Source organism: Phaethon aethereus (genome assembly GCF_964289735.1).
Source record: "Phaethon aethereus genome assembly, chromosome: 28".
In the NCBI taxonomy this organism is placed as follows: Eukaryota; Metazoa; Chordata; class Aves; order Phaethontiformes; family Phaethontidae; genus Phaethon; species Phaethon aethereus.
In genome coordinates, this window is record NC_138604.1 from 1,054,476 (window position 1) to 1,068,217 (window position 13,742).

The 13,742-nt window shown below is 40.5% G+C and overlaps 1 protein-coding gene across 1 annotated transcript in view; it reads left to right on the forward strand.

Annotated features, from left to right (window-relative positions):
* Positions 1-13,742, forward strand: part of ASH1L (ASH1 like histone lysine methyltransferase) — a gene marked incomplete at both ends in the record, with an annotated part of 55,580 nt that overhangs the window by 23,859 nt on the left and 17,979 nt on the right. Inside the window, 4 exons of the mRNA XM_082011502.1 lie at positions 593-1,334; positions 2,479-2,658; positions 10,414-10,508; positions 13,185-13,258. Coding sequence (XP_081867628.1) covers positions 593-1,334; positions 2,479-2,658; positions 10,414-10,508; positions 13,185-13,258 — 1,091 coding nt within the window. The remainder of the gene's footprint in view (positions 1-592; positions 1,335-2,478; positions 2,659-10,413; positions 10,509-13,184; positions 13,259-13,742) is intronic.

A 13,742-nucleotide genomic window follows, 5' to 3' on the forward strand; every position in this document is an offset into this window, starting at 1 on the left:
AAATTAGCCTTCCTCTTTTGTCCAGGTATTTTGATTTACCTTTATTCAAGCCTGGTCTTTATTGCAGTCAGTTCTGTCATCATTAGTTTGTCTTTTTGATAAAGAAACTGCAAGAGCAATGAAACAGTTGTTTCAGTACTCCCAAACAACAAAAAAGAAAAAATAGCTTAAAAGCATTTCAGATGTTGCTCAATTTTTTTATCGGTATTTAATTTTTCTGTGCACAGAGGGTTTCTTATTTTTAGTGTTGAATAGAAAAAAACTTGAGAAGAGTTATGGACTGTATGTACACAGGGAATTCCCCCATTGCTCTTTGCTATTGGAAGTGGGGGACTGCATGTGAATAGAGAGAAGATAATTGTATGTTAAAACTGATGATATAAAATGTAGACTTTCCACTTGCATCACTAGGTCCCGTTCCCATTAGGACTTGTGTTACAAAAATCGGTGTCTTGTTGAACATTCTGGGCATTTATAGGACATAAAAGGCTGTCAGTCTGTCCAACAACTGCATTTTAATTCTGACCTTATTTGATTATATCTCAAGTCTGAAACACTCAGGTGTTTCAGTGTATGCTTGTTTGTGTTTCAGTGATTGGAGTACCTTCCCGGGGAGCAAGGCTGGCAACTGCTGTTGAGGATTCAGTGGATAGCTTACTGCAGCGCATGGCACAACATGAAGGCCAGGCTACTTTGGACAAAACCTTAGAAGCAGTCATTGCAAATGTGTCTGTTCCACCATCAGCTAGTCCAGCTCGAAACCACAATAGGGAGAGAGGTCTGGGGAAACAGGACGGCCTCATAGCTCCAGCAATTCCCAGCAGCTCCTGCAGCGATAGTATCTCGATTCTGTCAGACAGACTACCGAACAGCTATTCCCCACATCACCTTAAGAGAAGCGTGGTTGAAGCCATGCAGCGACAAGCTAGGAAAATGTGCAATTATAACAAGATCTTGGCAACAAAAAAAAATCTTGACCACGTCAATAAAATTCTGAAAGCCAAAAAGCTGCAAAGGCAGTCACGGACAGGGAATAATTTTGTGAAGCGCAGGCCAGGTAGGCCCCGGAAATACCCGATGCAGGCTGTGGTTTCAATGCAAGCTTTCCAGGCGGCTCGATTGGTCAGTCAGGAGTTAGATAAAAGAGAAGAAAGCAGCAGTCCCTTACACCTTGGACCCGATACCATCACAGATGTGATTGAAGCTGTAGTGCAAAGTGTGAACTTGAATACAGATCCCCGAAAAGGCTGGAAGAGAAAGAGGTGGCTTGCAGAGGAACAGGCCAGGAAGCGACAAAAGTCTTTACCGGAAGATGAACACGAGAGCAGTAAAAGGTAATTCCCTTACAATTTTGTACCCTTAGTATAATCATGGTCAATTTTATCATGTTATAATCCATGAAAGAATCCTACTTTAATGAGCTCTGCTTGTTATATTTGTTTTTATTACGGAATTCAGTGTAGAGGGAATGAATCCATCAGTTTTAAGTATGCTTAGGGTCTTCCTAAGTTACCGAACACACCCCCAAAATGGGATGCAGTCTCAGGTAATCTAAAGCAGTTGGTTTTTTGCTTGTGTCTCAAGCGAAGCGAGTTTTACGATTGTCTTGGTGAAGAATATTCGTAATGAGTCAGTAACAGGTTTACTGATGAGATACCATAGCAAAGATTGTTCCTTCCTGTGCAGAATAAGGAACTGTAAGAGCTACATGCGCCATGGGAATTTTAAAGAGCATGACTCATATGCATTACAAACAAACACTTAGAAACATCAAAGAATGTCAGGTGAGATCAGTTGATAGCAGATACAGCAAAAAAGAAGTAAAACCAAAGCAGCAAGGAGGAGTTAAGATGTGTACCTCTGCAATCACCGGCTAGTAAAGGATGACACCAGAAATCTTATCTCTGGTCTAATCTTCGCATGCTTATCCCCAAAGTCATCGATACAAACACATAAAACTCTTCCAGAAGTCTTTCTTTGTGTGTTTTCAGAATACTTCTGAAAAATAACCATCAATTTGTGTTTCAGAAATGAATACTGTAATATAGGCATTTAGTTTCACAGATTGTTGCTGGAGCCACATGTTCAAAGGGTCTGTTGTATGGCTCTCCTGAAGGCTAAGGAAAGGTTTGCCACATATTATTTTTAGGATGCAAAAGCAGATAGCATAAGCCACCTTCAAAATCACTCAACTGAGGCTCCAAGGGACACACATTAGCAGTACAAACAACATTCTTTTTGTAGTAATTAATAACAACATTGCTATAAAAAGATCATACATTTATTACAATTATGCTTAACCACCACTTGATCATGATCATTGAATTGCATTTTTTTAAATAGCTGAGACAGCTAGTAATTCAGAAATGGACTTTCTTTTTTTTCTGCTGACCAGATTATAGAGCAGAATAATGAAATATGGCAAGATTATCTTTATGGTAAGAAATATGGTGAGATAATCTTTCATTTTTCTTCCAGTTTTTCTGAGACAGTAGCTGAACCTCCCAGTCCACGTGACGCCCTTGGGAAACCACATGAATCTGAAAACACTGAACAGCCTTTGCCTTCCCTAGCCCAGCGTGAGAAAAAAGCACCTCGACCCCCAAAGAAGAAGTACCAGAAGGCAGGGCTCTACTCTGATGTGTACAAAACAACAGAGTAAGTAATACCAGTGAAAAGCTGCTGTCTGATATTCCAGTGGAAACTGTCTCCTTTCAACTAGAGCCATAAAGAGCTGCTACTAATGAGTAGCTGAAATAAAACCATCAACTTAATTCAAGCCTGTGAAAAATTACATGCATGATAATTATCAGAATCTGACCCAGTGAAGATTTAAAATGTAACCCCAGTCAGAAAGCAGCCTCCACCAATCTGAAAGTGTTTCTGAGTATCGACCTTGTCTTCAAGGTAAGAGAGCTTCCTTCAACAATCTTAACGATCATGGCAGTAAAAGTACTGGGAGAGCTTGAGGTGCTCAGGTACTGAGTACAGTGTCTACATAAAAGGGGCCATTAGGTTTCTATTTTTATTGACTGAATGATGATGACTGGTCATCTTTTCTGTGAAAGAATTTCAGATATTGTCCCTGTTCCTTTCACAATTAAGTGAGGTTTATCTCCTTCACTTTCGATGAGATGTTTAGAGTAAAAATCCAGCATTCTTTTATTTTTTCACTGGTTGGCTCAAAACCTAGTGTACATTAGAAAGTGGACATGTCCCATTTCTGATAACCAGCCCACTTCTGCCTCCATTTGTAGTTAACAGAAGTTTTCTACAACCATTTGAACAAATCTGTTGAGGTCAAGAATTTGCACTTCTCTTAGAATATGATCTGACATTAAAAAGAGAGAAAAATGGGCACCTTCTCATTATGTTGTAGACCACTTAAAATCGTTACAGACACCACTGGGAGACTGCTAGTATAATTTATCAGCTGCTCCTGGTGTTTTCTCTTTCTGTAGTAGAATGAAGGCATCAATGAAAGGATCAAGACTCTAAGGAAGAAACAAAGATGTAGATCTGATCAAAGTGAGACTACTTATGTTTCTAATAGTTTGAAAGCAGTTGTGCTAAAATTTTCAGCATTTGGATGTTCTGTCACTGGTATACACAATCATGCGACATTCAAATATTCTATCATAAAAAATAGGTCTCTTGCCTTAGAAAGGAACCTGAAAGAGTCTTCTCTTTTTCTTTATTATAAAATGTCAGACCTAGTCAGCCAAGGGTGGACCTTTATTTCATAGACAGTCAGCAAACATGTCATTTGAAAAATTGTATAAATACAGAAAGTGAAAGTCAAGGTTTGTAGGTATTGTGGATGATGATGGAATCAAGTTCACCACCCTGGAGAAGGCCGTGACAAAGCTGAGCTCTATTTACAACGCTCCCTCTCCTATCACATTTTGTGTTGCAGTTCCCTGGAAGCTTAAAGAGGTCTGATTTGGTCTTCCCCTTTGCCTCTTGCTTCACATGCCAAGTTCTTCCCTTGCACTGATGCTGATGTTTGTGATGAGCTGCTTAAGAACACTGAGGAAACTTTGCCCTACCAAAGAAGCAAATGCTGCCTACACAATCTGAATTACCCCTCTGTATGGTTATTTGGACAATTATACTGAAACAAGGCATGGAAATGCACAGCTGGGCAAGGACAGAACTGTGGCCATCTTGATTTAGGTGTCTTGTCTTACAGCCAGGTGCAGCTTTAAGGGCTGATCCCACCATTCCTTCATGCTGGCACTGAGTGTCTTTACTAAATTGATTCAGCAAACTAAATCAGGGGAACAGTAGTCACTTTTTTATAATTTTCTGCTGATTTAACTTGCAGTTACAGTTCTACTGCACAGTCAGACATATGTCAGTGGAAGAGGAGAGCAGAAGTTCATGTTGTTATCCTATTGTTGATACAACTTCCTGCCATATGAGTACGAAAACATGATCTCAGTTGAGAACAAAAATGCAACTGTAATCATACAGCACCCTCTAGTGATGGCACAGTTAAGTGTTATCACTATCTCCATTAAAAGTCTCTGCATTCCCTATTAATGGGTAATGTACTCACTGTTTTTGTAGTGTTCAATTGCAGACACTGCCTTAAAATACATACTCTATTTCCTACTCTGTTGTATCTTTCTTAAATACTTCCTAAACGTCATTACAACATAGGAAGTAGTGAAAGTTTTACTGAGGTTTACCATTAAAATTTACAGCCTCTCCCTAGATCAGTCACATCTGACTGCTAAACAACAGCACAGAAAATGTTTGTCATGTCGTTGCCAGTTTTAGTCTACTGTTAAAAGAGAAAAGTCTGCATTAGAATCGTAGAATAGTTTGAGTCAGAAGGGACCTTTCAAGGCCATCTAGTCCAACCCCCCTGCAGTGAGCAGGGACATCTTCCACTAGATCAGGTTGCTCAGAGCCCTGTCCAACCTGACCTGGGATGTTTCCAGGGACAGGGCATCTACCACCTCTCTGGACGACCTGTGCCAGTGGTTCACCTTGGCAGAGTTCACCCTGTTTGTCAAAAATTTCTTCCATACATCTAGTCTGAATCTACCCTCTTTTAGTTTAAAACCATTACCCCCTGTCCTGTTGCAACAGGCCCTGCTAAAAAGTCAGTCCCCATCTTTCGTAAAAGCCCCCTTTAAGTCCTGGCCGGCTGCAGTAAGGTCTCCCTGGAGCCTTCTCTTCTTCAGGCTGAACAACCCCAGCTCTCTCAGCCTGTCCTGATAGGAGAGCTGTTCCATCCCTGTGATCATTTTTGTAGCCTCCTTTGGACCCTCTCCAGCAGGTCCCTGTCTTTCCTGTGCTGAGGGCTCCAGAGCTGGACACAGGACTCCAGGTGGGGTCTCACCAGAGCGGAGCAGAGGGGCAGAATCCCCTCCCTTGCCCTGCTGGCCACGCTGCTTTTGATGCAGCCCAGGACACGGTTGGCTTTCTGGGCTGCAAGCACACATTGCTGGCTCATGTCCAGCTTTTTGTCCACCAGTACCCTCCAGTCCTTCTCAGCAGGGCTGTTCTCAATCCCTTCATCCCCCAGCTTGTGCTGATACTGGGGGTTGTTCCGACCCAGGTGCAGGACCCTGCACTTGGCCTTGTTGAACTACATGAGGTTCGCGTTGGCCCACTTCTTGAGCTTGTCCAGGTCCCTCTGGATGGCATCCCATTCCTCAGGCATGTCAGCTGCACCACTCAGCATTATTTCTCTGCAGCCACTCATACAATTTGCCTCAACACGATTTTACTCCAACTCACCTTGATCTAGAAACTTTATTAAAACACAGTGAAGAAAGCTCAGACTTTGATTCCTTGCAAATGAATTAAGAATAAAAGGAATGATTCCTGGAGTCAGTCTCAGTTCTACCTCCATTTCTGAATGTAATTTTGTAGACAGCATTAGCTGATCTGATGTTAACCTCCACATGAGTTTTCTAGAATCCTCAGCTCCCACTGGAAGAATTACACAGATCTTTTGCTGAAGAGAAGTTCAGTTTGTGGTTGCACAAGACTGCAGCTTCGAGAGCAAAAGATTTTGTACAGGAGTTGTTATCTATTTACCCAGCAATGGCTTTCTTAGAGGAGTGCAAAGTCTAGTTCACCAAAGAAATGTAATAATAATTAGTAAATTATTAATTAAAATTTTGTAATTTGTTTAGGGAAATATATTATTTTTATAAGTATATTATTTTTATCGGTAATAACAAATATGAGTCCTCATTGCAAAAGTCTTAATCTATAGAATTTGCTGTGATCAACACTGAATTGCATCTCGCCTGTCATTAGGTATCCATAGCTGGTCAGATGATGGTTGCACAGACACCGTAGTTTAGTGCAGGCCTTTTGCTCTTCTGGGACATGGTGTTTCCATGTGATAGGCACATTGCTCCTACAGAGCCTCCATTTTGCTCATGTTAAGAGTTTGTGGAGCTGCAGGGTGACTCAGAGCAGGTAACTGAACATTTTAGAAGCAAACCTGTTGAAAAATCAGCCAGGTGAATTAAAATGACAGTCTAAGATGGCAGTACAGCAAATATTTTAAGTTGGCATAAGCTAACATTGCACTAAAAAGATCAGTTTTACTTTCTCCTCACCTTTGTGGCTTATCCCTATCCCAGTGCTGTCCTTTCTTTTGTCCCATCATGATGACAAGGGCAACTGAACCAGGCCGGGATAGCGATTCGGATAAAATCCAGCCTTCCACAGTATGTGTTCTGGTGCAGTTAACCTTGCAGTCATACCAACAGTTACGCCAGCATAAGGTGGGGAGCATCAAAGCCAGCTTATACTGGCTTAAAATGTTTGTCGAGCGATGGTCTCGGAGAGAAAATGGAGCTCCACACCTCAAAAATGTAATTGTTCATTCCACAGAGAACTGATCCCAGCCAACATGGTAAGTGGAGCGAGAAGACACTAGAAGCTGGGGAGGGGGAACAGAAATGTAACACCGTATCAGAAAGAAAGGAGAGAGAGGGATAGAGAGAAATGGAGGTACTGGAAAGATGACTGTGGTTCTGGTCTTTGTTCCATTCTTAATTTGCCTGAGACCTTAGCCTGACATTCTGAGACTAAGCCTGACATTCAGCCTTTGCAGAATGGTACAAAATGTTCTCATCTTCAGGAAAAAAATCACTTTGCCATCACTCTGTTATTGGGTGCTTGCAAAGAGAGGTCAGGTTAGTCTATTGTTGGTAAGTGGACCGTTTAATTTACAAAATGGGTATTTTAAATTTGTCCCCGCAGAAACTGAACCAAACAACTTTAGGCAGAGGGGAAGCATTTCTTACCTAGCCAGGCTTATGTTTCAGTCTGTCAAGAGATCAGAAATGTATTCCTCCAGCTTACTGTTGAAAATATGCTGATCTGAAACATGAGAAGGTATCATTTCTCTGTGATTATTGGTGAGGTCTCACCCTATTCTAACTGGCTTGCTTGAAAAAGGGAGGGAGTGATCCTGGCTTTCTGGAGAGATCTTTTGCTTTTCAACTGCAATAATCATTATATCTGCATATTGAGGGAAACATCTTAAAGAGCATGGTATGAAAAAGAGGAGGTACTTGTCCTTGATAGCAGCGCAGAGTCAGCTGATCCTAGGAGACTGTGAGGACAGTCAGTTTAGTCTAGGAATTCCTGTGACCTACACCATCTGTAGCAAGGTGTATCTAGTTAGTAAGTATTGCAGCTTAGTTAAAAACTGACACGAACAGAATGTGATCCAAGCAGTAGCAAAGGAAACCTGTTGTCAATCCCACAGCCCCAAGTGAGGTGAGTTGGACAGACAAGGCAACGGTACCCAGCATCAGCCAAGAGTCCAGGTTGCCAGACTCATCTGTGGTGACGAGGCAAGCCAAGGTTAAGTGGGGAGGTCAATCTGCAAGTCAGGACCAGGTCTAGTGATGGTAACCGGGGTCAGACACAGTCTGGCAGGCAGGTCCAAGGTCAAGCCAGGAAGCCAGTGCATGGTTCAGCCATCGGATCCACAGCTCCTGTGGCTATGGCTGAGATGGAGATGGGCGCACCCACAAGGCAGACCAGGCAGGGACTGAATGTCCAGGGCTGAGCGTAAATGGATCTGCAGGGGCTGTGGGCAGAGGGTGTGGGTGGAAGCCCCCCTTAAGGCTGGTTGGGGTCATAAAGGTATGTTGGTGGCACTCGGGGCCCTGACACCAAATTTAAGCTTCTGTGAGGCTATGAACGTGCCTCGGCAAAGTGAAAGGGAGAGGTCTTCTCATAAAGATATACAGATAGTAGCTGAACACAAAACCAGAACCTTTATTGCCTGCCCAGAAGCCCCAGCCTAAAATAGCTCATTATCTTCCTAGTGGGAATATGTAGGCCTATTAATATAGACCTTTTCTTGATAGTGTAGAGAGACCTTTTTTTAATTCATGAGGCTTTTTTTTCATGGTATTTATCTTTATAAAACTGCATATGTTGTTTATACTTGATTACTTTAGTATATTCCCTTTTTTCATTAATAATTGCACTTTGTTTTGATATCACAGCCTTTCCTTCTGCGGTCCCTAAAGTACTGATGGCCTTTGTTCATCTTACGGATTTCTCATAACAGTTTTTTACATGCTTTTAGCAATATTTCATTGCTGTGTTTGGAAGGAAAACAGAGTAGGTGCTTTCCCCAGTGTTCTTTTTGACTAGGTCTAAGATGGGTGTGTCTGCAGTGCCTGAAGAAATTCATGTTATATTTTGTGGTTTTAGATAATTACCTTCTGCATTTCATTTCCACACTGCTTTCCTCCTTGCAGTTTATTTACCATAATTCATTTTTCTGTTGGCTTTCTTTACACTGAATATGTGGGTGTTAAACGGTGCGCATTTGGCTTGAATTAAGTCACCTTTCTATCGAATGTTTTTCCTTTTTTCTCTGCCTTTGGTTTAAGGATTTGCTTGCCTCTTGGAAATGGAGGTTCACACTTTGCCTTTTCAAAATACCTTTCCTTTTCCTCTTGATAAGAACTTGCTTTCCAGGTCTTGTAAGTAGTTACTTTATGGCCTTTCTCTGCAAGTCTTAGTGATTCAGTGCAACACAGCTTGAAAGAATAGAAGACATAAGTTGGGGCTTGGGGTTGGTTTTTCTTCTGTTGGTGGGGGGGTGTGTGGTTTTTTTAAAATCCTCTCTAGAATATCATATTTGCCTGGTGGAGCTGTCTGTTTCACAAAAGAAATGAAATTTAATTCTTTCCACTGGTAAACAGATGGTCTTATTTAAAAAACATCAACTGTATTGTTTTGAGAGAATGTTACTGCTTTTTGATTAGGATAGCTATGTATCCACCTGTATACATTAAGTTAAATGATAACTAGAGCCTTGTTATAGAACTACTAAAAGGAGAGTTGTTTGATGAAGAGTATATATAGCATTTAGCTCAACAGAGCCCTCATTTCAGCAGTATGCCTTAGCGTTTGTTTTACTAAGATTTAGTAACTTGTTATACTTGTGAAATAAGTACCAGAAATCCAGAAAGTGTTAGAAGAGTATGTGAACCACAGATTATTGCAATCCACCAGTTCTACTTCTGACCTTCGGTAGTTATTTTCAGTTGTTGATACCTGTCTCTCAAAATTTGCTTTTAACTTGCATTTTCCATTCCCTAGTTAAACAATATCGCATTTTTTATTGAGTCAGCTTTCAGTTGTATGCGCAGTTGTTAAACCTTAAAAAACTTCAGAAAACTTTAATAGGCTTCAATATAATTTTGATCTTTGATATATTTAACATTTAGAAATCTCTTCTGAATATTGCAGGGCTGCAATACTAAACACAACCACATCAGTTTTTTCTTTCCATATTTTGTCAATAGCCAAAGGAGATGTTTATAAATGACAAGTTACTGAGCTAGGTGGTTTGAGATCTGCCTGACCCATAAAACCATTCTTGTTTCATAGTCCTATTTTTTTTGTTTCTGTAAAGTGGGCGTCTTGTTGCTTTCTTAACTCTGATTTCTGTTCTTTTCCTGCTTTTTGTGACAACCAACCTTCTAAAGTAGTAGCGCGTGAATGGTTGCTCTTAGCAAATTAAGAAAGCAGGCACTATACGTGTGTAACGTGTCAAATCCCTAAGCGAGCAACACTGAGTATGATTTGTTGACCTTCTTTTATTTTTGTAATCTTAGTTATTACTTATATTTCACATACTAGGAATTTAAAGTTGATGGTGTCCCATTAGGTGTTGCTTGAATAGTAGTTATGGAGAAAAATCAAATCATGAGTTTTGAAATGGATGTGATAAGTGTATTTGGCAAGCAACCTGGAAGTCAATTTTTTTGTCCATTTCTATTATTATTCTCTTGCCTGATGTTCTAGACATTTGCGCCTTAATTAGAACAGAAAGTGTGTTTTTTGCAAATGACAGGTGTTCATCATTCTAATTTTTTCTTTTTTCATCAATGTTGTCCACAGTCCGAAGAGCCGCCTAATACAATTAAAGAAAGAGAAACTGGAGTACACTCCTGGAGAGCATGAGCATGGATTGTTTCCAGCCCCTATTCACGTTGGTGGGTATTTCATTTGTGTTTTAGTTGTTGGGAAACAAATATCTCACTTAGGTGACATGGAAGTAGTCTGTTTGGACTTCACAATCTCTCTGCCTCTCTCCCTTTTTCATTTTTTTATTTTATCACCTTGCCAGGTTACTCATATCTCTCAGCATATGAACTTTCCCAAAGGTTATCCTTATCTCTCGTTATTCTTCAGTGCAAAAGTTTTACTCAAGAGAGGCTTTCTTTTTTTTGCTACATGAACTTTCTGGTTTAAAACCTGCTTTGAGTGCCATAATACTTTTGCTTAGATGCAGTACAGCAGTCTCCTTTTCAAACTAATATTACAGTAGAATAGCCAACGACAATTATGACCATTTGTTAAATCTCAAAAACTAAGCATGCAATAATAAATTCCCCCATGTTTCCATGCACTTAATGATGTCTGTCTTTAAACATGGATAAAAGTGAGGAAGAATGAAAAACTTAGCTATTATATAAGGTTTTATTTTATCCCTGTTTTGAGGTCTCAGCTAGAACAGAAATGAGGTATAGGGCTTCTCTCTGCCTTCTGCAGAAAGAAGCCGTAGCCTAAGGCTAGCATGAGCATTTAGAACTTAGGAGTTCCAGGATGCTGCTCAGAAGTCCAGTCCACTGAACTGGACTGCCTGGAAGGGGTGGCTATGAACTCCCAGACTAACATTTTTGCAGCTCATGTCATTTCCCAGGACAAACCAAGATTGATTTATTTTTCAGGTAATTGTTTCAGCTTTTAAAATGCTGTGCTTTCTCATTTCAAGTACTGTCACGCAAAGAGAGTTGGGAAACTCCACATTGTTCAGTAGGAATACTTGTCCCATCAAATACAAACTTTAAATTGGTTTGTTTTTTTTAACTGAAATTTTTTGCTCTGTACACAACTTTGACTTTCACAGAGAGGTAACAGCAGGCGAAGAGTTTGACAGATCTGCGTGAATCAGTAACTGCAAAACAGGTTTCAGAACTGAAGATACTAATTTAAATTCTCAAAAATGTGACCTTCCTCAGTTCCTTTTTGAATCGGGTCATATAACTCTGTTGCACAACCAAACCATCTGTTGGGATGCTCAGGTTCAGTCTGCAGTGCCACAATCCTGTTCTCTTTTCTCTTCATGACGCCCCAACCCCATGTTTGTTTGTGCTAGCAGACACGAACAAGCTGCTGCACTGAAGATAAAGCTGCTTTGATTACTCTGTATTGGGTAGCTGGAGAGTGGTTTAACTGCAGAGCAGAGTTACAAGGTTTAGGACTCTGCCAGATGACTGCACGAGCGCCCAGTTGATGAGGGCTGGAGGGACCTTCCATGAATTCCAGGCACAGTGCCAGGGCACCTGAAAGAGCCTTTTGTTTAGCCCGCTGAGGTCATGGAAGTGAAAGCAAATTCCCGGCAGATTTAGCTCTTTCCTGGAACCTGCTACGGATGAATAAAGCGTTGAAAATAAAAAGTAATTTAGGAGTAAATTGTAAGGAAAACATTACAATTTTTATTTTCCAGTGGTGAGGGTATGCATGTAAATTTACACGAAACCACAGACTATTGCTGGAAGAACGTAAAGGCACTTGTTAACATTTAAAAAAGCTGTGAAAATCAGACATGGGACTGACACCTCATTCTTAGTCACTCTTCTCACTGCAATTTTGTGACACAGTATTCCAGCAAAATCATAAAGAGAACATTTTAATCTTGGCTAGAACTAACTTAGCGCTTGTGTCAGACCTCAAGTCTTACATTAACAAATTATGTAATGGGTCATTTTCCTTCTTTTGGGAAGAGGTTCGGGGTGACAGTAAATTTTAGAATAGAGACAAAATCTACAATGCAAGTAGTAACTCCTGTCTAAAATGAGTTTCAGTTACTGCTGAAAATATAGATCATCTTGAAGTCTTTCCAAAACATTAGGAATGTGTTTGCCAAGTCTGAATTCGTTCTTCAGTCTCTTTTGGTAAAGGTCATAGGATCAGGCTTGGATACTATTTTCAAAACTAAATTGGTTTCTTTGAGTACGATAATTGTGATTTAGCGTCTTGCATGAATTGTGCATGCAGATTTTTTTAATGCATATTTCTTCTCTCTGCTAAGTCACTCTATTCCTGTGTACACAGAAAAGCTCAGGAGAAAGTGTCAACTTCGAGATGTCTACGCAGAACTTACTAGTCTTTACTGTAAGGCACAGAGTTGTATTCAGTTTTGTCAGTTATTTGCTGTTGCCCCTTTTGTAGCTCACGTTCAATGACCCCTCCCGTGTGAACGCCTGCAGGGTTCTTGGCGCTGCTTTTAAGAGTTTAACTGTGACTGTTGGGACTTCAGTGGCATCTCTAACGTTCGGACATCCAAGCAGGAGGCGGCTTCCCTCTGCCACCTACCTCACCAGGCATCTTTTATCTAAGGCAGCAGCTTTCCTTGCTGTCAACAAAGGTTTAAACCTGACTACAACAATGGAGTAGAATGCAAAAGATAGCACTGTGGAGGGCTGTTCCCTGCGCTTGCCACTAACAAACAAAATGTTCTGGGAGGATTCTGCTCTTCTGCATTTTTGACTTTCAGAAGTCGAGAGGCCCTGTCAGAATTTGGCAGTGTGCCTAGGAGCAGTCCTTTTTCCTCTTGGGGATATGTGAATATGAGTGTGTGCGACTTACAAACCTTTTTGTTTCAGGAAAGTATCTCAGACAAAAGAGAATTGACTTCCAGCTGCCTTACGACATCCTCTGGCAGTGGAAACACAATCAGGTACAAGATAAAAATATTACTGGTTGCCAAGATTATGATCAGAAGTCTTAGAAAGAAAATAGCGGGCTTCCTATGTGAAAGCTGTGTTTATATATCCTGTATATTGATGAATATTGTTGCTGACACTGTATGAGGAAAAAAATGATTTGCGTATGTATTTAATGTGAATAATTTCCATTATTCCATCTCTTGCAAAATACCAACTCTACCAAGTCATTAATTTTGCTGCTGACTTTTATTTTGGTAGTGTGCCTGCTTTCTGCAATGATCTTGTTTTAGACACGCCTCAGGAGAATTCAGATGTACTGCCAACAGCACTGAGAAATTTCAGGCCTTATTTTTCTTGGATCAATCCCAGCAGAGTGGAATTTATTTTTCACTTGCACGCTGAAATTTTCATTCTGAGGAAGGAACAGAAACTATTTAACAGTCACATTCTTTTTAAAGAGCTTTAAATATCTGCAAACCTAAAAATAGGAATATT